Source organism: Nicotiana tabacum, chromosome 16 (genome assembly GCF_000715075.1).
Source record: "Nicotiana tabacum cultivar K326 chromosome 16, ASM71507v2, whole genome shotgun sequence".
NCBI classification, from domain to species: Eukaryota; Viridiplantae; Streptophyta; class Magnoliopsida; order Solanales; family Solanaceae; genus Nicotiana; species Nicotiana tabacum.
In genome coordinates, this window is record NC_134095.1 from 24,078,469 (window position 1) to 24,102,239 (window position 23,771).

General features: G+C 38.6%; 1 protein-coding gene across 1 annotated transcript; it reads left to right on the top strand.

Moving 5' to 3' along the window:
• The first annotated feature begins 11,277 nt into the window (after positions 1-11,277).
• LOC107828762 (squalene monooxygenase SE1) lies at positions 11,278-15,031 on the top strand. Its single transcript, XM_016656133.2, has 8 exons — positions 11,278-11,888; positions 12,324-12,435; positions 12,573-12,747; positions 12,981-13,149; positions 13,386-13,604; positions 13,713-13,988; positions 14,337-14,615; positions 14,714-15,031. The coding sequence occupies exons 1-8, from the start codon at positions 11,643-11,645 to the stop codon at positions 14,822-14,824; spliced, it is 1,587 nt and encodes a 528-aa protein (XP_016511619.1). The 5' UTR covers positions 11,278-11,642; the 3' UTR covers positions 14,825-15,031.
• The last annotated feature ends 8,740 nt before the right edge of the window (positions 15,032-23,771 follow it).

Below are 23,771 nucleotides of genomic sequence, written 5' to 3' on the forward strand. Positions count from 1 at the left end.
CACATATGGCCTCCGCAGACAATCTACCAATCATCGGTCCTGAGGATAACCCAGCATCGGCTATTCTATAGCTAGAATCAGCAACTGCTGAAGAGAACAAGATGTTGCGTCTCCGCATATTGGAAATGTGGGACGCCTGGTCTAATGGTAGAGAACCACCAAGTGCAATCCCTGGGTTCCCTGTATTGATCCCCAGGTCAGGTGAGGTTACCAATGCTCTTGTGCCCAACTCGCTCATCCCATGCGGGCACCCTCCAATGCCTTCCGATGATCCTGAAATGCCTTATGTGGTTTGCCCCCAGGCACCGCTTCAAAGGCACCACCTCCAATGTTCATCTTTCAGGGTCCACAGCTTCAACCAGAAATGACATATGTGACCCCATATTCTTTCACTCAACCTCCGCAATATGACCTCTCGGCGGAACAATAAAAGGTTGTTGAAAATCCCGAGCAAGAGGAAATGGCTCGAAAGATGAAGAGACTAGAACAAAGCCTGAAAAACATGCAAGGTCCGAGTGGCCAAAAGAGTGTATCATACTCTGACCTCTGTATGTTTCCCCATGTCCACGTGCCAGTTGGCTTCAAGATGCCAAAATTTGAAAAGTACGATGGGCACGGAGACCCAGCCGCTCATCTAAAACAATATTGTAACCAGTTGAGGGGTTTTGGTGGGAAAAAATGAGCTGCTAATGGCCTATTTCGGGGAAAGCCTCACCAGAATCGCTTCTGAGTGGTATACAGATCAAGAAACTACTCATTGGCACGTGTGGGACGATATGTCCCGAGATTTTGTTCGCCAGTTCTAGTATAATGTGGACATCGCTCCCAACAGAAACACTTTGTCCAATTTGGAAAAGAATATCACGGAAAGCTTTTGCGAATATGCTGTCAAATGGCGTGAGCAAGCTGCAAGGGTAAAGCCTTCGATGGACGAAGTTGAAATGGTCATGGTTTTTTTGCAGGCCCAAGAGGCTGACTACTTCCAGAACATGATGGCCGCTATGGGTAGGCCGTTCGCTGAGGCTATCAAAATTGGGGAAATGGTTGAAAACGGTTTAAAAACGGATCGAATCTTGAGTCATGCTGCTTTTAAGGCCATATCACAGGCTGCTCAGAATGGTTTGTTGGAGGGTTTGATGAACAAAAATGGGTTCGAAGAGGGAGCCATGATGGTTTCAAGCTCGAGGGGGGCCCGCAGGTCATTCAGCCAATCATATGTGCCTCATATTGTCCCACCACATTATTATCCCTTCAAGATGATGCTGATGCAGTGGCACCGCCTCCCTATGAGGTGATGAGTGCGCAATCTTACACGCAATCACAACATTATACACAAAATCGAGCTCTAACTCCCATAAATGCCCATCCTTACCAAGCTCCATATAATCTCCAACCAGATCTTCCCCAGTACAATCCTCGCCCAAGAGAGCCTTTCAGAAAGAATCAGTTCACCCCTATTGGTGAATCATATTCAAGCTTGTTTCAAAAGCTAATCAGGCTAAATCTATTGCAGTTAGTGGCCCCGAACCGGCCGAACCCCGAGTCCCCCTCGCACCGAGCTGATGCTATATGTGAATACAACTCTGGAGCAGTGGGACACAGTACAAAGGACTGTTGGACCCTCAAAAGGGCAGTTGAAGATTCGATTGAAGCTGAAAGAATCATTTTTCGGGATGAAGAAGCTCCTGATGTGATGAACAATCTGTTATCCGCCCACAACAACAAGCCAATAGTCGGAATGATTTGTGAAGATGAGGAATTTGATCCGGCACTAAAGGCCATTACAACCATTGCCGAGATAGAAGAAAAGCCATAAAATGGTTGCCAAACATGAAAGTTCCCCATCAGACGGGAGTCTCAGTAGCCAGTCCTGCTATCCTTTCTGCATCCAGATTATCTCAGGGTGTGATCCAGATGTTTTACTTTATTGTCTTACTTTCTTGTATAAACCCTTCTATCTTCAAAAAATTCAAAAAAAATTCAATCAAAATAAAAAAAAATGAAATTAATATTTCACTGTCTAGGAATGTCTCTTCTCTTAATCTTGTCATTTTTCTTTCTTATTCTCTTTTCAATTCTCTTAAATACAGATTTCAATAACACGACATGCTTACGGACTTCATGCCCGGATCCTGAAAGCCGTCAGACCTCGAAATAATGAATCAAGGATTAGATCGCAATGAAGATACGTTTAAGAAAATAAAACATAGAGTTGGAAAAGTTGAAAGAAAATTGGGTCAAGATTGGAAAGGTACATACATTGCAACAAGACTACTGCCAAAAGAGTGCGTTGTACTTGGGACATATCGAAGGAAATGCCCTTGAAATAACTGTCAATACAAATGCAGTCAAAAGATACTATGTTGGATCCTACATATAGTTCTAATATTTTCCGGTTGAGATGACGAAGGCTTTCATTCTCGCTACCCAAACACTATCAACCCTTTGCAAACCCATTTGAGCTGGTTACTCTTCTTTGATTACCCTCTTTGGAACCTGAGAGTATTATTGAAAAATAAATTAAAAAAAAAGGAAATTGAAATGAAAAAGAAAAATGAAGAATTGTTTTTTGGAAAAATAAGAAAATATATATACAAAAAAAAGGAAGAAAAGACAATGAAAATGAAAAAAAGGAAACGGAAGGGAAGAAGAAAGTGAAAAACAAAGCAAATCAGAAAAACAAAAGAAAATCAAAAACAAAATGATTTGCCTGAACTACGTTTGATTTGATTCCGAAAGGATACGTAGGCAACCTCTCCTTGGGGTTCAGTCACACCAAAATAAAATCCAAGATCCCCCCCCCAAAAGTGAAACTGGGGCAAAAGTTATAGTGGTTCGGCGACAGTTCGCCAGAAAGGTTCTAAAGTTGTAATTCCATCCAAGCTCGTTTTACCCTAAATCCTGTTCAAGTCCTTCCGATCAATCGGTAAGAATGTTCAAGGATCAGAGAATGCAATTACTTAGATCCTCGCAAGCAAAATAAGAGAAATAAAATGAGAGAGTCTTATTGGTGAAAACCCACACGGGCATCGTAAGGAAACGATAAGTAAAAAAAATGAAAATGAGAGAGTCTTGTTAGTGAAAACCCACACGGGCACTATAAGGCGATGGTAAGAAATGAAATGAAAAATGCCAGCTCATGAAAACCTACAAAGGGTGCCCATGATCGAAAATAAGATCCTCACAGCCATCGACATCAACAGAGTCCTGGCAAGGTTCCTCGGTATTCAAGGCAAAGTTATGATGAATTTTTGAGAGTCGGACGGTTTACACAGATCAGACATCCAGTCCAAAAGGCATGTCATGTTCATTGAAGTCCGCATGTACTCCAGATAAGTCTTTCTCTCCTTTCCCCGAAAGGGACACTTCTAGTTTTAAACTCATTCTCCATTCAATTATTTGTTTCTCTTTGAATCCCTTTTTGGTCTAACAATGTTCCAAAACCAAGACAAAGAAAGGATGGCAAGACTGATTTACAGGGCTTTCGTTTGATATACGCTAATGTGCAAAAGGCACCCAGCCTCAGCAGGTGCATCAAGTCGACCTCGACTGGCCATGGCGGCCGATGCTCAGGAATCAAAACTCTTGGAAGGAGAAAATCAAATTAAAGCGCCTATAAAGGCAATTGAAGTTGAAAGGGTTGAGTTTCACATGGCTAATCGCCTCAGCGAAGTTGAAGAAACCAAGGTACCCCCAAATGCTCTAAAATTGAAGTTGGAAAAAAGAAGACAGAAAAAGAAAGGCCTACAAAGGCAAAATAAAGTTGGAAAGGTTAAGTCCCACGCGATTAGCCACTGCAGTTAGGTTTGAGGATCAAAAATTCCCTGATGCTCCAGAAAAAAAAACAAATGATTTGCCTGAACTACGTCTGACTTGATTCCGAAAGAATACGTAGGCAGCCTCTCTCTGGGGTTCAGTCACACCAAAACAAAAATCCAATTTTCCCTAAAGTTGAAACTGGGGCAGATGTTATAATGGTTCAACCACGGGCACACCAAATGGTTCCGAAGTTGTAATTTTATCCACAATTATTTTTACCAAAAACCAAGTACAAGTCCTTCAGATCAATTGCCAAAGGCCGGGGAAACCAAGAAATATCATGGTTGGAAGCCGTTGCATTCTAAAATTGAGAGAAATAAAATGAGAGAGTCTTGTCGGTGAAAACCTTCGGGCACCATGAGGCGATGGGAGTAGAGAAACCAAGAATGAGAGAGTCCGTTTAGTGAAAACTCACAAAAAGCACTATCGGGCGACAGTGAGGAGAGAAATGAGAGAGGTCGACTAGCGAAAACCCGCAAAGGGCGCTGTCGGCCGAAAAGATGATTTCACCTCAGAAAGTTCTGGCAATGTTCCCTAGTTTGGAAGCATAGATCCGTTTGATTAATGAGAAAATGCAAATTCGTGAGGGTCGGGCATCCAGTCCGAAAAGCATGTCATGTCAATTTAAAGCCAGCATGCGCCTCAGATAAGTCTTTCTTTTCCCCTGAAAGGGACGCTTCTCTTTTAAATTCATTTTTTCGCTCTTTGTTTACCTTTCTTTGAATCCCTTTCGGCTTAACCCTAAATTCCAAAACGTGCTAGAAAGAAAAGGTGGCAGGACCGGTTTCACAGAGCTCCGTCAAGCAAGAAGTAAAGAAAATACCCAGCCTCAGTGGTGCGTCAGTCCAATCCCGACTGATCATGATGTTGATTACCTCCAAAGTAAAAGCATTAAAAAATATCCCCAATGAGATCTGCCCCAGTAAAAATCCCCAAGCAGAATGAGATGGAAGAACCAAAGCCTTACACGGGCGAATCATCATGAAATCCTGAAATACGAGTCTTATCAGTTTGAAAGGGGGTCACCTTTGAAGCCAATCAATGACAAAGTTTCTCAACGGAAATGAGGCCTGGACCAAGCAATTGGAATGATCAAGGCCACCGAACCAACCACCGCTTTCAAACTCACAATTGTTCTTTGTTTGGAAAATTGAAATAGGTGCAATCTGAAGCAACTGTGCAAGAAGCAGGTGCAACCAAAGGGAAAAGAAATGCACAAGTGCAAGAAACAGCTTTGCAGCAAGGAGTCAACCCAAAAAGGAAGTTTCCTCCAAATTCTTTCCTGCATTTTTACTGAACAAAAAAATAATTAAAATAATAATAATAAAAAAAACGAAAAGAGAAATAAGAAGAAAATTCCAAAAAAAAGGGTTAGTTTAGAATCCCCAATATCAACCTATTTTTAGCCAACATTAGGGCTCCAATCCCTAAGTTGAGATTTTAGACATAGGGCCTCCATTCCCTAGTCGTCTTTATCAATATTAGGGCTCCAATCCCTAAGTTGAGATTTTAGACATAGGGCCTCCATTCCCTAGTCGCCTTTGCCAACATTAGGGCTCCAATCCCTAAGTTGAGATTTGAGATATAGGGCCTCCATTCCCTAGTCGCCTTTACCAATATTAGGGCTCCAATCCCTAAGTTGAGATTTTAGACAAAAGGGCCTCTATTCCCTAGTCGCCTTTACGAATATTAGGGCTCCAATCCCTAAGTTGAGATTTTAGACATAGGGCCTCCATTCCCTAGTCGCCTTTACCAATATTAGGGCTCCAATCCCTGAGTTGAGATTTTAGACATAGGGCCTCCATTCCCTAGTCGCCTTTTGCCGACATTAAGGCTCCAATCCCTGAGTTGGGCAATTTTTCTTTTAGCCGACATTAGGGCTCCAATCCCTGAGTTGGGTAATTTTTCTTTTAGCCGACATTAGGGCTCCAATCCCTGAGTTGAGCAATTTTCCTTTAGCGACATTAGGGCTCCAATCCCTCAGTTGAACGATTCTCATTTAGCCGACATTAGGGCTCCAATCCCTGAGTTGAGCGAATTTTCCTTTAGCCGACATTAGGGCTCCAATCCCTAAGTTGAGCGATTTTCTTTTAGCCGACATTAGGGCTCCAATCCCTGAGTTGAGCGATTTTCTTTTAGCCGACATTAGGGCTCCAATCCCTGAGTTGAGCGATTTTTGTTTAGCCGACATTAGGGCTCCAATCCCTGAGTTGAGCAATTTTTCTTTAGCCGACATTAGGGCTCCAATCCCTGAGTTGAGCATATTTTCTTTTAGCCGACATTAGGGCTCTAATCCCTGAGTTGAGCAATTTTCCTTTTGCCGACATTAGGGCTCCAATCCCTGAGTTGAGCAATTTTCTTTTAGCCGACATTAGGGATTCAATCCCTGAGTTGAGCAATTTCCTTTGGCCAATATTAGGGCTCCAATCCCTGAGTTGAGCGTTTTGCCTTTTGCAAACATTAGGGCTCCAATCCCTGAGTTGCATCTTTTAGACTTGAGGTTTCCAATCCCCTCATCAATTTTGTAGATTTTTATGGCAATTAACTCACGAAATTTTCCTAGTGAAACTGGGGCAGAAAAATTTCGTTCGTTTGTTTGTTTTGTTGTCTGAGCAGGTTTGACCTTGAAGCACAGGGATCGAGATGACCTACGGAGTGAGTCTCAATCCAGAATAAAAGAAAGGAGGAAAAGAACAAAAGAAGATGAGCCCAAATACTGGAGCAAACAAAGTGCGGATCGCTCAAGATCTGATTGAAGTCACGAGCTCCGCCAATCCCGCTTCACTCAATGCTGCAGAAATAAACAAGCGCCTACAACTTGCGAGCATCAATATTCAGATCGAAGTCTACAAGCAGAATCAGCTAAGACTCAAGATCAATTTGCGAAAGAATTATAGATAGGAATCTTGTAACTAGTAGTTGATAGACATAGCTAGCTTAGTTTTAATTTTCCTTTGGTGTAATAAGGAGGTCAGTAAAGCAGTAGTAACAGCATGCAACAGCAGTAACATCAACATTACAGTTCCATGGTAGTCCCAGCTACCAAAACTTCCCGAACTACATTGACCTGATTCCTGTTTAGCCCAGGATATGTAGGAAACCTTTGAAGCAAAGGTTCGGTCAAATCTTTTTCAAAAAAAATGCTTCACACGGAGCACTCGGATGGGCAAAAATCGCTCACTTTATCTTTGCATGAAAACTCTTCGTATTTTCGGACAAAGAGGGGCAGCTGTAAGCACGTGATTTTTGCCCTATATGAGAATTACTCCCAAAAAATTCAAAATAAAATAATTTTCCTTTGTGTGCAATTTTTGAATTTTTGTGGCATTTTTGGATAATTATTTGTATTTTTTTTGTGCATGTTTATTTGTTATATTAATAAAAAATATAAAAATATGTCGCATTTGCATTTAATATTTAATTCTACAGTTATGAGTAATTATGTTTTATTTTACAAAATGAAAAAATCATAAAAAATATGTATTTTTGCATTTTTAGCATTTAACGTCCAAATTGTGTGATTTTATCGTTAATTGCTATTTAATTGTGTGTTAATTGTTATTAGGAGCTAATTAGTATTTTTAGATAATTTTGGGTTTTTATAATTTAATCTTAGCATTTTTAGCTTTATTATTTAGGAAATTGAATAAATAGAAAAGAACAAAAATAGAAGAAATCGGATTAGGATTTTTCTTCAAATCTTAAACAAAATACCCAGCCTTCCCCTACGACCCGGTCCATTTCAAACCGGGTCGACCCAGTCCATAACTCCAAAGACCCAACACCCCTATCTTCCTATCTTTCATTTCACAAAACAAACCCTAAACCTAAAAGAAACCATCCGCCCCCCCTCTTTCTTTTCTTCTTCAAGCTTCCAAAAGACCTCTCCAATGGCTGCTTCAACCATCCATGTCCAAACGACCATCTTATTCATCGTCCTCACGACCTCCAGCTCGAACACCCAGACCACCCTCATCGTCGTTATAGACTCCCTCCGTTCGTCGCTACATCCGTCAACCGGACGAGCTCAACCTCACTATCCCAACCAGATCGTCCCCGTCATCCTTCTTCCAGTCGACAACCAATCAACCAGCCCCACGACCACCGGAGCCCCGTCGAGTAGCAGTTGTTGCTTCACGTTCTTCTCCTTTGAACACCCAAACCACTATCGTCCAGCTCCAAGCCATGAACGACCACAGTCGCGAGCTCCAGCCACTGCTCCTCCAGTCGCGAGCTCCAGCTCCACCACGCCTGAGCTTCGTCGTTCACCTCCAGCCAAACCCAGCAACATCACACGCCCAGTCCATCTCCCAAACACCAGCCATCCGAGGTCTGCTCAGTTCCGTCGAGGTTCAAGCTTTGGTCCGGTAAAGTTTTGATCGAGTCTCTTGTACGTCGACTCGGGTTGGTCATTCAATGAAAGGTTCCGTTTCTCTATTCTTAATTCCTGCTGCTTGCGCTTCCATGACAAATGTGTTAATTTGTAAATGTTTTACATAGAAATGATATTCTTGTTGCACCCCCGATCTGTTTGGATTTGTTGGATATGTTGATGAAGGTGACAGATTCGTGCTCATTTTGTTTGGAGTTTGTTAGTTTTTCATCAAGTGATTTAATGTCGCATGTTTATATGTTGGTCCCAAGTGTTTATTTTAGTTCGAATCATTTATCTTTGTTATAAAGTTGTTTGATTTAGTTTGAGTTCAACTGATGTTGAGTTTAGTTATTTAAATCTACTTGTTTGTCTTGTTAAGTTTGTTGATATGAATCTGACTCAGTTAGTAATTCATGAATGTTTGTTAATTTGGCAAGTTTATTATGCAGAAGTTGATTATTTGTTGTTGAAATTTGATTAGAAATTAGTTATAACTGCTATAGTTTGGTTAATTGATTTAGGTGGATTTGATATAGCTGATAGGGGTAGAATGGTAAATTGCAGTATTTTCAGGGGTAGAATGGTAATTTCAGTATTTATTTTAAAGGAGTCTTAAAAATAATTAATGAGTGCTCTGTCGACTAAGTATTAAATAATATTTAAATAATACGTAGTGGGGGACAAGACATAAGTTAGTGGGGAGGTGATATATTTATTTAATATAATAAGGGACAAGACACAAGATAGTGGAGAATAATTCTTTAGTTTAATATAGTGGGGGACAAGACACAAAATAGTGGGGAATAATTCATTTGTTTAAGGTAGTGGGGAACAAAGCATGCAATGATGGGAATATTTCGGGGAGTGGTTCAAGACAAGAGTCTTGTTATAAATAGAGTCATTTTGTGACACAAAAGGGAGGGACTTAGAGAGAGACTTTGGGGAGAGACTTGGAGGACTTTGAAGAAGAAAAAAGAAAGTTGAGAGAGTTGACTGAATTTTGAGAAATCAGAATTTGAGAGCAAAAGAGAAAAACAAGTTGAACTTTTACTTGAATAGTTTCCGTTTGCCTTTCCTTGAGTGTTATTCAAAATCAGTAAACTACTGCATCTTGTATCCGTCTCTCTTCTGCTTTGACTGCGATTGCATTCTGGTACTGCTGGTTTTCAATCTGTTACTGGGTTATTCTACTAGTCGTTACTGGTTTTGCTGTGTTGCTGAACCTGTTTGTTGCTGTGTATTTACACTACTGCTGCTTCCACTGATCTTCATCTTCTTTCCTTGCTTTCCAAATACCAGGTACACAAACTGATATACTGGTACATCTTGTAAGCTACTCGAAGCATGAATGCAAAAAAAATGGAAAATATTTGAAGTTGTAGTTTAATGTAGTCTTTTCTTTCTTTTACTGTCTGTATTTAGAACATTCTATGCGCTGCCCATGTAAACTCTTTAAACAACTCACTTTCGAAACTCGACTATAATAACTCGTGAGCATGTAAATAAGTTAGAATTCTTTTTCTTTCGTTATAGAGACAAACGAAATAGAAAACATAGTCACTATAGGTCAATCCTTTTAAAACAAAAATGAGGCATGCCTTGCCAAATAAAAATGCAAATTGCGGGGCCCTCAATAATTGGTCATAATAAAATACTTAGAATTTGGGATGGTCCGTTTAGCGAATTTTTACGGCCTTCCTCAAAGATAATAACGCGTTAGACTTTTAGGCGCGATTTTTAATTAAATAACATTCTTCAATTCTGGTGCGCATTTATGCGACCTAAATCCAAATCTCAACGAAATCGGAATGTATTAACAACCACGGGTGCATTGATTGCGACGTGGTTCGAGATGCATTTTTATGACGTTGCAATTCCATAAAAAAAAAATAATAAAAGCGGTTTAAACCTAATAAAAGCACACAAGTTATAACATGTATTAAAATCAGATATTTAGCCATTATAACAATTTAAGCGACCGTGCTAGAACCACGGGATCCGTGGGTGCCTAACACCTTCCCTCGGGTCAACAGAATTCCTTACTTAGAATTTCTGGTTCGCATACTTCATTTGGAAAGTGAAAATTTTCTCGATTTGGGATTCAAGATAAACCGGTGACTTGGGACACCAAAAGCCAAACCTTTCCAAGTGGCGACTCTGAATTAAATAAATAATCCCATTTCGAATATTGTCACTTAAATTGAAAAAACTCCCTCTGCGCCCTTGCGGCGCGGGTGAAAAAGGAGGTGTAACACCCAATTGAATTATTGTTATGTCAGTTAAGCACAGAAGAATTATTTGTGGGCCCACTTAATATGTATAACGCTTTAGTAAAGAACGCTATATACATGTATAACATTTTAGTAAAGAACCCTATATATAGCGTTTTTTGAAAAAACGCTGTACTTTACTGGACAAACGGCAGTTAAAATATAGCATTTTTCAAAAAAAAAAAAACGCTATACATATTTTGGTCACTAAGTCTTTTTTCTACATTTTTCGTTCTTTAAGTCCAAAAGAACCATTTTTTGGTTCCAGACTCACGTATAAGATCCTTTTTTATTTTGAATTAAAAAAAAGTCAAAGAATTTAAGTACTCCCTTGTCCAATTTATTTGATTTTAAGAGTCAAAGAATTTTTCTTTGACTATAATTTTTATATCTTTAAGTATTTTAAATTATTAATTATTTTGACTTAAAATAGTATTTTATGTACTTTTTAAATATGTAAATTTTATTTTAACAAATTTAAAGCTTTTATATTCGAATTCGAGGTCAAAATTAAGAAGTTTGAATCTAAAATTTAAATTGTATTAAATAAATTCGGACGGAAGGAGTAATTTCTTTGAACACTCCTCTCACTTAGTATCCTTCTTGTCTTCTCTAAGAACATGACCATTTTTATCAATAATATATCTTAATGTCAGATGGCCAATTGATATAAACAATTGTTAGCACAAAATCCAAATCACGCCTTAATTACGTAATTAAGTAACATCCTTAAGTATTCAAGCCTAACCCCAAAATTAGGCAAACACCACCTAGAGTCAACAAAAGAAAAAAAAACTAGCACCACAACCATTTAAGCAAAACCAGCAACTTTTTTTTTTCTGTTCTTTTTACCAAATAGAAATTACCTAAAAAAAATGTTTTTGGATCAAACATTTTATTTGAATATATATTGTATAAATGGAGCCTATAAAATAAGGGGGTGGTGTGGGTTGGTTTAAGTCATCAAAGTGTGCATGCTGTCCTGAAATCTCTCCCTTTCGCCAGCGAAGCATTCATCAATTTACAACCCAACATTTTTTAATATATTGTTTGTTTTTAGTGTTTTTATTATCAACATTTTCTTGTTTTAGATAGAGAAAAGATTCCCATTGTTCTAAGCTATAGAAGGAGTTTTTGACGGAGAGAACCAATTCCGTCGCCGTTTGCCGTCGCAGACAATGGTGGATATGGGTCTTTCCGGATCTGTACTTGCGGTGGTGTTTGGCTTCGTGGCAGTTTTGTGGTTTTTCATTCAGAGAAATGGTGGCCGCAAAGATAAAAATAATGACCCCGCCACCACCAGCACCACTACCACAACGGTGTATGATGGAGAATGCAGATCAAAGGACGCAAACGATGACGCTGACATCATCATCGTCGGTGCTGGCGTTGCCGGTGCCGCTCTTGCTCACACCCTTGGCAAAGTATATTTCTTTCTTTCTCATCCTTTATCAATTTATATGTACATCTTTTTTTTTTAACAAAAGAAACTAAATTGAGATTGAGGAGTAATTAGATTGATTGATTTATGTATCTGAAGAGCATAGTTGATGTGATTATTTATAAAAGACATGAAATTGATTTGTTAATTTGATGAAATCAGAGAAATGAAATATGACTTGATAATGGAAGCATTTGGTGTGAAGGAATAAAAACAATAATTTTTTACCCTACAAGTTATGAGAAGAAAAGGGACGGTTATAGCACATAGAATCAAGTTTTACTAGCTGGTGGTGACTGCAAATAGTAAATCTTTATCTATTAAAATTTGCTGTGAAATCATAGGCTAAATATTGAAAGGAAAGAGGAAAAAATGGGATCTTTTAATGAGACTTGTGATTATGCATTTTGCACTACAGGAGGGGCGTCATGTAAAAGTGATTGAAAGAGATTTGACAGAGCCTGATCGAATTGTTGGAGAACTCCTACAACCAGGTGGCTTCCTCAAATTGCAGGAGTTGGGTTTGGAAGGTAAAGCTTCCAAATAATGTGATTTATTGTCAATTTATTCTCTTGAGGTGAAAAAAGGAAGATGTCTTTGATTTTTAGCTTGTTCTATCCTTTTCTGTTGCATTTTCTCATATTTTTTTTATCTTGGCCTGTTGCAGATTGTGTGGAGAATATTGATGCTCAGCGAGTGTTCGGGTATGCTCTTTTCAAGGATGGCAAGAGCACTCGTCTTTCTTATCCCCTGGAGAAGTTTCATGCTGATGTATCTGGGAGGAGCTTTCACAATGGGCGTTTCATTCAAAGAATGAGAGAGAAAGCTGCATCTCTTCCCAAGTATGTTCCTTCTTACCATTTTTTCTTGATAGATATACCTCCTTTCTTAATTCAATGCTATAAGGTTTTACATCTTCAAACAATTTCCTGCTGAATATATGTAGAGGATTCAAATATCTGGCCTTACTAGTTTGGGATGAAGGCGTAATTGGTTTATTGAAACAGTTTCCTGTTGAAGTATCTCTGCTTAGATTGATTAAATGCTCTGCATGTTGGCTTTGATTTTTTAACAGTGTGAAACTGGAGCAAGGCACTGTTACGTCTCTGCTAGAAGAAAACGGGACCATTAGAGGTGTTCAGTACAAAAACAAATCTGGTGAAGAGTTGAAAGCCTATGCACCATTGACCATAGTGTGCGATGGTTGTTTCTCGAATCTACGGCGTACACTTTGTGACCCAAAGGTAAGGACACTAACCAATATTTCTCTTGGGTTTGTCTTTAAAAAAGAAGATGGCGCTGGGTGATTAATTGTTCAAAAAGCTAATTTGTGAAATCTTTTGCTGTTACTTGTTGGATGAATAAGAATTACTGCACCCAAGATTGTCCTAATGAACAAAAAATTTCTATGAACATCACCGTTGTTGTCCCCTCCTTTTGTTTCTCATCAACTCACAATGACAGGTCACGTTTTGTACAGGTAGAAGTGCCTTCTTGTTTTGTTGGTCTGGTCCTGGAGAACTGCCAGCTTCCACATGCAAACCATGGACATGTCATTTTGGCTGATCCATCACCTATCCTGTTCTACCCCATAAGCAGTACTGAGGTCCGTTGCCTTGTTGATGTACCTGGTCAAAAAGTGCCTTCTATTTCAAATGGTGAAATGGCCAAATATTTGAAAAGCGTCGTCGCTCCCCAGGTAAAGAATTGGTGAAAACTTTATCCTGAATGCCATACCATGTCATCATTGTATTATACATACTTGAGCTGCATGATGTTCAATGAGATGTCCACATGGTTGTTCTAGGTGCCTCCTGAGATAAAAGATGCATTCATTGCTGCAATTGATAAAGGGAACATCAGAACAATGCCAAACCGAAGCATGCCAGCTGCTCCTCATCCAACTCCTGGTGCTCTTCTCATGGGAGATGCATTCAACATGCGCCATCCCTTGACTGGTGGAGGAATGACTGTAGCATTGTCTGATATTGTTGTATTACGTGATCTTCTTAAACCTCTTCGTGATTTGAATGATGCACCTACTCTTTGTAGATATCTGGAGTCCTTTTACACCTTGCGTAAGGTAAATATCATTTTAAATGTTTCCTCCCATAAGCAGAAGATTTGGAGCTGGTACCTATTATCTACTTAAAGAATCCCTAGTGAGTTGACTAGATCTATGTTGACTAGTGAGTATCAAGGTTCTGGAACCCAAAAACTGATGTGCCTTTGATGATTTCACCAGCTATCAATCTACATATAACGGAAGTAATGCGAAAGGCTTGGTTCATTCTAGTGTTCTAGGATTTTCAACTCTTCTCAATTCTTCTATAACTTACCTATTCTCCTGCAGCAATATGTGAGACGTAACCTAGAATATTATTTGCCTTTATAGATATTGACTTATTCTGCTTGCATATTTTATCTGCAGCCGGTGGCATCTACCATCAATACATTGGCTGGTGCATTGTATAAGGTGTTTTGTGCTTCACCTGATCAAGCTAGGAAGGAGATGCGCGATGCATGCTTTGACTATTTGAGCCTTGGTGGAGTATTCTCCACAGGACCTGTATCTTTGCTTTCTGGCTTAAACCCTCGTCCATTAAGTCTCGTTTGTCACTTCTTTGCTGTGGCTATCTATGGTGTTGGCCGCTTGCTGCTGCCTTTCCCATCACCCAAACGTATGTGGATTGGAGCCCGGCTGATCTCGGTATGTGTTAATCTTGCTTTTTTGCATTCAATATTTGCTATCTTCACACGTTTTTGTGTGACCTCATATTTTGACCATTTCACGCGATTCAAACACAGGGTGCATCTGGAATTATTTTCCCTATCATCAAGGCAGAAGGAGTGAGGCAGATGTTCTTCCCCGCTACTGTTCCTGCATATTACAGGTCTCCTCCTGAAGTGAAATTGTAACTTCGAGAAACAGAATAAGGCTAATGCCTGTGTGCCACCTCCATCGGTATTCTGGTTGTGAGTGTCTTAAAGAGTTTAGTCCAACTGTTACATATTTTTTGATGCTAGTTTTTCTTTTCTTCCCTTCTCGTTTGTTCCCATGATTGATTGTATTATTAACTGGAAAGTAAATATGACTTATTCAATCATATATTGTCTCTTACTGTACGTTGATTTCTTTTTCCCTTTTTGTTTTTCCTTATATTTCTGCACTATGGGCTTAGGGTTGTGTTCACTTAATTTTGGGAGAAATTTAAAAATAGCCAGATTTAAAATTGGTCGTTCAAAAATAGTCAAGTTTCAAAAGTAATCGAAATTAAGCCACTTTCATGTAAAGATAAATCTGAGAGAAAACACTGTTCAAAACCCGGAAAATATGCAAGTATATTATATTGGAGTTCCAGCATGAGTATGCTTAAACTCCAACATATTATACTGGAGTTCCAGGATAAGTATGTTGGAACTCCAGCATAATATGATGGAGTTCCTGCATAAGTATACTAGAACTCCAGCATAATATACTGGAGTTCCAACAAGTATAATTGTCCAGTATAATATACTGGAGTTTGGAGCACAGACGCTTCAGTCTCCAGTATATTATACTGGAGTCAGCAAAGTATACCGGTCCAACATAATATGCTGGAGTTTATACACAGGTGCACCGAACTCCAGTATATTATGCTGGACCAGTCTCTGTTTCAGCAAAATAGTGGCTATTTTTCATCGACTTCGTAAATGCTGGCTATATTTGAATGACCAATCCGAAAACTGACTATATCGTGCTATTTTTACCTTAATTTTGCCAATTGTAAACCTCGTGCTCCAACAACAGCTGCGCGAATCACTAGCAAGTAAAAAGGTGTGAGGTTTAACACAATAATCGTATCTTAGGGTGTGTTTGATATAACGGAAAATGTTTTCTGTGGAAAATATTTTTCAAGAAAACAAAACAAGTAGTAATCTTATTCATTTTTCGGTGTTTGGTACGCAAATTAAAGAAAATGACTTCTCAAAAGTATTCATAAATAGTTTAGATATAATAAACATGAAGCCATAAACTTTCAAACCAACAATCTTCCGAACCCACAAATTTCATAAACTTTCGAACTGCTAAACTTTCAAAACCGCGAATTTCGAACCCGTAAATTTTATAATTTCTAAACCCGTAAACTTCCAAACACATAAACCTCCGAACTCATAATTTTGGAACTTGTAAAATTTTGAACCTTTAAACCGATAAATAAAAAAATTAAAACTAAAAAATATATTTAAAAAATATTTTTTCCGGGGAGGGGGGGCAGTAAAACAAAAAAAACAGAAATTTGAAATTGGAATTTTTTTTTTGCGGTGGGGGTAGGGTGGGTGGTAATGGAAAAACTGAAATTTTTAAAAAAAGGAAAAAAAACTCTTTTTTGGAGAGAGCGTGGGGTGGGTTGGTGAGGGTGGGGAAGGTTGAGAAGGAGTTTTGGAAAATATTTTCCTCCAATTGGAGGAAAATGAATTCATTAGGAAAATGTTTTCCAAAACATTTAAGCCAACCAAACATGAAAAAATTGGAAAACATTTTTCGGAAAATATTTTCCTTCATACCAAACACACCCTTATAGTCAGACAATTTTACTTCTCTATTTCTCCTTAAAATGGAATGGATGAAAGATACAATTTGGAACTTTATATAACGTGGTTCAGATTTCTCAGTAGATGTTCAATAGATCTACTACATGTTCACGTCTTATATTTTTCTCTTTCGAACATGGGCATTGGTGTTTGGTAACACAAATTTGAAAATCTTTTTTGATTCCACAGAAACCACTCAGATCCAATTAAAACCCCACAACGGGGCTATTTGGACTAATTGAATTATTGATTCATGAGATAAGCGGTTATCGAACATCTAAATAGAACACTTAATTTGGTAATTAGATCCAAAACAATGCCTCATGCGCATGCCACACAGATGTTCGTCTTTCATAAATCCAAGAATTCACCTCTGACTATGATATACGAATGCCCCTCACTATCTCTGTTAATCATTACTTCGATCCCGAAGGCCAACGTAATAGGACCGAAATTCTATAATGTTATCACATGCTAATGTATACAGAGCGTAGGCTTGCTTTGAGCACTCTAATTTCTTCAAAGTAATAGCACCGGAGGCACGACCTGGCCAATTAAGGCCAGGAGCGCATCGCCGACAGAAGGGACGAGACGACCGGTGCACACCTAAGGCGGATCGTCCGGCCCATCCCAAAGTCCAACTACGAGCTTTTTAACTACAACAACTTAAATATACACTATTGGAGCTGGAATTACCGCGGCTGCTGGTACCAGACTTGCCCTTCAATGGATCCTCATTAAGGGATTTAAATTGTACTCATTCCAATTACCAGACTCATAGAGTCCGGTATTATTATTTATTGTCACTAACTCACCGTGTCATTGGGTAATTTGCGCGCCTGCTGCCTTCCTTGGATGTGATAGCCGTTTCTCAGGCTCGCTCTCCGGAATCGAACCCTAATTCTTCGTCACCCGTCACCACCATGGTAGGCCACTATCCTACCATCGAAAGTTGATAGGGCAGAAATTTGAATGATGCGTCGCGGGCACGATGGTCGTGCGATCTGTCGAGTTATCATGAATCATCGGAGTAACGGGCAGAGCCCGCATCGACCTTTTATCTAATAAATGCATCCCTTCCAGAAAGTCGGGGTTTGTTGCACGTATTAGCTCTAGAATTACTACGGTTATCCGAGTAGTAGATACCATATAACAAACTATAACTGATTTAATGAGCCATTCGCAGTTTCACAGTCTGAATTTGTTCATACTTACACATGGATGGCTTAATCTTTGAGACAAGCATATGACTACTGGCAGGATCAACCAGGTAGCATTCCTCATTGACGCCAGCGTCGCATGAGCATTGCTGACCCAAAGGGCACGACCAAGTCCAAGACGAGCACAACTGTCATTCGTAATGAGCATTCTTTGGGCAGATAGGAGCCAATGAAAACCCCATGCCCATTGCGTTTACCGAATCCGAGAGTCCGAGCATACTAGTTGTGGACCAAGCCATCGCAAGGCGAAGCGAGGACGACATGGAACACAACTGCAACTTTTGGTTCACCCCGCACGTAGAACGCGATGGGTGAAAGGCAACCGATTGTGCTTGATAATGCCTTGGCATTAGGTATGCAACACAGAAAACCGACGCCGAACAAGCCTAATTTGTGCTTGTGCCATGACTGAGATGGCATGCGGGCTAGGACGTTGCTGCTCAAGCAGGGATCCAACCTAGCCACACAAGCCGAATACCACTCATCTGCCGCACGTACACTTGCCTCGCCGATACAAGCGAACAACAACCCCAACACGCGACGCGCAACCATATGTTGTTGCCGATGCCAACATTGCAAAGCCAGACAAGCCCCGCAAAGCACGAACAGGGGGTTGGAGCGATGCCAGACACAACACATAACAACCGATGGCAATTGGCAATCGGCAATATACTGATGGCAATCGGCAATATACTGATGGCAACCGATGGCAATCGGCAATATACTGAGCTTCGCCCCATGCGCATGGTACCTTGCGTCGCTACTTGCCCAAAGCTCGGCGTTCGTTGCCAAAAGCCATCAGCTGCCACAAGCGATGCTAGACACAACCCACAACAACCGATGTCAATCGACAACTTACTAAGCTTCGCCCCATGCACATGGCACCTTGCGACGCTACTTGCACGACGCTTTGCCGTTCCATTTCCAAAAGCCATCAACCGCCATGAGCGATGTCGCCTCCCGATGTTGCCCGCAACAACCGATGGCAATCGACTTGTACTGAGCTTAGCCCCATGCGCACGACATCTTGAGGCGCTACTTGCACGACGCTCCGCTGTTCGTTTGCAAAAGCTATCAGCTGCCACAAGCGATGCCAGACACAACCCACGACAACCGATGGCAATCGGCAACTTACTAAGATTTGCCCCATGCGCATGGAACCTTGCAGCGCTACTTGCACGACGCTTTGCTGTTCCATTTCCAAAAGCCATCAGCCACCATGAGCGATGTCACCTCTCGATGTTGCCCGCAACAACCGATGGCAATCGACATGTACTGAGCTTCGCCCCATGCGCATGGCACCTTGCGGCGTTACTTGCACGACGCTCCGCCGTTCATTGCCAAAAGCCATCAGCTGCCATGAACGGTGCCAGACACAACCCACAACAACCAATGGCAATCGACAATTTACTGAGCTTCACCCCATGCGCATGTCACCTTGCGGCACTACTTGCACGACGCTTTGCCGTTCCATTGCCAAAAGTCATCAGCCGCCACAAGCGATGTTGCCTCCTGATGTTGCCTGTAACAACTGATGGCAGTCGACATGTACTGAGCTTCGCTCCCTGCGCACGGCACCTTGCGACGCTACTTGTATGACGCTCCAACGTTCGTTGCCAAAAGCCATCAGCTGCCACGAGGGGGTGCCAGACACAACCCACAACAACCGATGGCAATCGACAATTTACTGAACTTCGCCCCATGCGCATGGCACCTTGCAGCGCTACTTGCATGACGCTTTGTCGTTCCATTGCCAAAAGCCATCAACCGCCACGAGCGATGTCGCCCGCAACACCCGATGCCAATCGACATGTACTGAGCTTCGCCTCATGCACACGACACCTCGTGACGCTACTTGCACGACGCTCCGCCATTTGTTGCCAAAAGTCATCAGCTGCCACGAGCGATGCTAGACACAACCCACAACAACCGATGGCAATCGACAACTTACTAAGCTTCGCCCCATGCGCAATGCGCATGGGTTGTTTTGGATCTAATTACCAAATTAAGTGTAACCATTTTAAGCAAAATATAAAGTTAGTATAAATCATATTTGTTCAAAACATAGAAGTCCTTATATAGGTACATATGGAGTAACATATAATAAATTATCATAAACTTATACATTAAATATTAGGAGGTTATGAATATGAAAGGCATGGGAGTTATTGAGATTATTAAAAATATAGGTTATGAAGTTAAAAAGGTGTGAGTTAAGAAAATAGAATTTTTAATATAAAATGAATGAAAAAAATGATGGAAAACCCAAAAAAAGGAGAAAAAAGATAAATATGTTTCTTGGCTTAAGAGAGGTGCCACCTCACATTCCTATTGCCCACTTATATATATCTATCTATACTATATTAAAAGCATGAACTTCCTAATTTAAAAGTTAAAATTACCTAAATACCCTCTAAATAATTTAATTATTATTTTTAGTTAAAAAAGAATAGAAAAGAAAATGTCGTGCAATAACACCCCAACGAATGGATGTGTCCTTTGATATTTATTAACTGGTTCAATATTAATCCTTTGCCTAAAAGTTGCTTGATTGCAAATCAAACTATTCTCTGTAAAGAAACGTTTATGTCGACCTCAAATATAAAAAGAATTTGAAGAGAAAAAAGACGTTGTATATTACTTGTCTGTATTGTAAGTTTGTTTTTCATGTTCTCATATTCCCACCCGATCATATATTTTAAGTGTTTAATTAATCTGGTATATATTATACTACACTTTTTATGAAACCTTCTAAAAATCAGAAAATCCTTTGACAAATATTATTTTTTGGTATCTTCATTTACTTTTATTTCATAGCAGTATTTTTGGTTCTGGAGTTTTATTTTTCCGTATTATTTTAGTTATTTTTAATATTTTCTCCATTTCAATTTGTGTGAAGATATTTAATTGAGCATTGATTTTAATAAAATAAGAAATACTTTTGAAATTTACGGTCTAATATAAGCTATAAGAATTTTTGTGGCTTCTAAATTGATCATCTCGCTAAGGGTAATAAAAAGTTTAAAGTTAAATCGTTACTAAATATAAAAAGATTTCATTTCTTAAGACTGACTAAAAAAAAGAATATCACATAAATTCGGATAGAGAGAATACTTCTTGATTTTTTTTGTCGTGAACCTCTAAAATATTAGATTTCTTTTAGCAACAATTTTGTTGTTGGGAACTTGACTTCGCAATTATTTGATTTCTATAACTTACCAATTCTTTTGTTTGCGTTGTAGCCTTATTTTAGTTATTTGCATGAGGTTTCATGCCTTTTACAGTTGATATAATTTTTATCTTTACCTTTTGCAGTTACTAATACATTCTATAGGTCAGTAAATATTCTTTTTGGGTTAAATATTTTGTTAGCCTTAATTTTCTTACTTGATGTGTTTTCGAGCCTTTGCTTATTGTTTTTGTTACGAAATGTGATTTTAGCGTCTTTTTCAAACATGTATTTGTAAAAAGTTTCATCCTTATTCTCACTCTTGTTGCTATCGGTATTTTGAATATTGTGCCACTTGTGATTGTAATACATTAAATCATGAGATAATCTAATCTTCATATCCTGCAACTAAATAAAGGTAGATGGTCTTAATTTCAATATGAAGTCGGCTTGCAGAGATGCTATCTCTTTGGATTAAAAGGAACTAATAATTTTTACTTAATTATCTCAGTTAAACCATTTTATGTAATTAATTATAAAAAGAAAGCAAGCAGAACGTAACTTTTTATGTTGAATAATGGAGACGATGTTAGGACCGTAAAAATCAGGTGTCATACGGAAGCTAGCAAAGCAAACCTTGAGCGACGATAAATCATACAACAAAGGAGAAATATACCAAAAGAGACACAAACATTTAACGTGGTTCGGTCAACTGACCTACGTCCACCGCAGAGAAGAGCAAACCACTACATAAAAAGAGAGTACAAAATATCGAGAGAACAACCTCACGAAGAGGCAAACACAATGGACACACTAACACTTGTCCCGTAAAGTTCTCCCCCTAAACACTACTCTCAAGCCCCTATGGCTACATTGTGGATGCTACTGAATCAGAAGGACGGATCTGTAATTTTTAGAACTCCAAACCTTTTCCTACAAGGAAAAGGACTAGCCAAGTATATGAGAATTATAATTTTCTTCTACAAAAAGGAAAACCCAATTAAGGTAATTATATTGCCCTTTCCTTCAACAAATAGGAAAACCAAATATGGTAAGAAAATTATGGCAAACACCTAACAGACGATTGTAAAACAAACATTGATTAGCAAATAAATATGTCTACATGCTTTTTTAACTCAAATAAGAATTCTTAAAACATTTATATAATTAAAATTCAACATTTTGCAAAATGAATTTTATAATAATAAAGTGAAATAAATGTGCAACGCACGTTCCGAGAGACTAGTATTATTATAAAAGTGGAACCCTAAAAGTTAAAAGTTGAATTACTAAATTATCCTTCTAAATAAATTACCTAAATATTATATTAAAATAATATCTAAATAAAGAGAAGAAAATCTAATTTAAAGTGCTTCCTCCAAAAGTTGTGTTCTCTTGTAGAGCAAGTACATGTGTTGTATCCCTTCTAAATAAATAAAACCATCAAATTTATTTAAAGGGGTGTGGTCCTTCAAAGTCACTAATATAACTGCCATTTTTTATTTTGCATTTAGTTTGGTTTCAACCGTTGCTATTGTTGACCGGGGTGTAATCCCATGCCGATCTTTACCTCTTCAAGTAATCATTGATATAATGGTAATTTACCTTTCTTATTTTATTTTTAGTTTAGTTTCTTTTACCATATGTTCGCATATGTTTAGCAAGTTCGGTTTAGTACTAGGGTAATGTGTTTGGTTACTTAATGATGATGATTTTGGTTGATAATGTTCTGGAATTTGGAATAGTCATGGACAGTTTATATTGGCAATTCTATTTATACTGCTACCTTTATAAATTGTCGCCCACTATTATCATATCTTTGTGCATTTGTATCACCAAGTCAATATTCTCGGGTCTTTTGAAGCCAACATCTCAAAACAAACTTTAGGTAAGTGATTACGTTCTCTTTTATGTAGAGTTTTTAATATGATTATTGATCATTTTTCTTCCTGTTCATATCCAATTTTAGGTCGTTGTGTTCTAGGTTTTGGAATATTCTGGATTTTTCTAAACCAACACTTTTGTTTGCTAGAGAATTGAATTTTTGAATATTATGCCTTTGAAAATCAAACTTTGCTTTGAGTTATGTTCCACTATTATAATATCAATGGAAGTATCACGAAGGTATTATTTTTTCTTGTTGATAATGAGTTTTCCATGAAAGGAGAACAAAAATCTTAAGTTGTTGTTGGTTCTGATTTCCTATGATGATTAGAAATGCATGGAAGATACCTTTCAGGGTATAATTTTTTCCTAGAAACTTTTAGCAATGTCCACAAATGGTCAGGGCAGAGTAATCAAAATGTTACAATAAAATATACATTAAGTCTAACGTCTTTTTAATATTATTAAAAAATATAAAGTGAGATACAATAACTTTGCAAACAGACGATAAATTTAAGCGATACAGTAACTCCATTACCAAGTAGAGCCTCCCCGTATATCGGACATTGACTACATGAATCAAGTTTTCTAAAAAGAAATAGTGCCAAACATCCCACAAAAATAAAAAATGTCTAACTTCTCAAAATATTGGGAGTACTGCATCATCTTTTAAAAGGTGTATATGGACTAATAGAGTTAGATTATTTATTTTTAGATACGAGCGACATATGAAATTGACTGCATCGTAAGTAGGCCAATATTCTATTTTTATGTAATTATCCAGTAATAAATAAACCATTCGCTAGGTGTATTCTTTTAAAAAAATCAAGTGATATGAACTAAAGATAAGAAATATAAAAAAAATTTAAAAAGAGAGATAATAGTTAATACTAAGATAGATATTAACTTAGTTCAACACAAAAAATTGGTAGTGACAAAGAAGAGAAGGAATATACCAGACCCATGCGGAAGTATAATATTATCAATAACAAATAATTTGTTAGGGTTATATGATTTT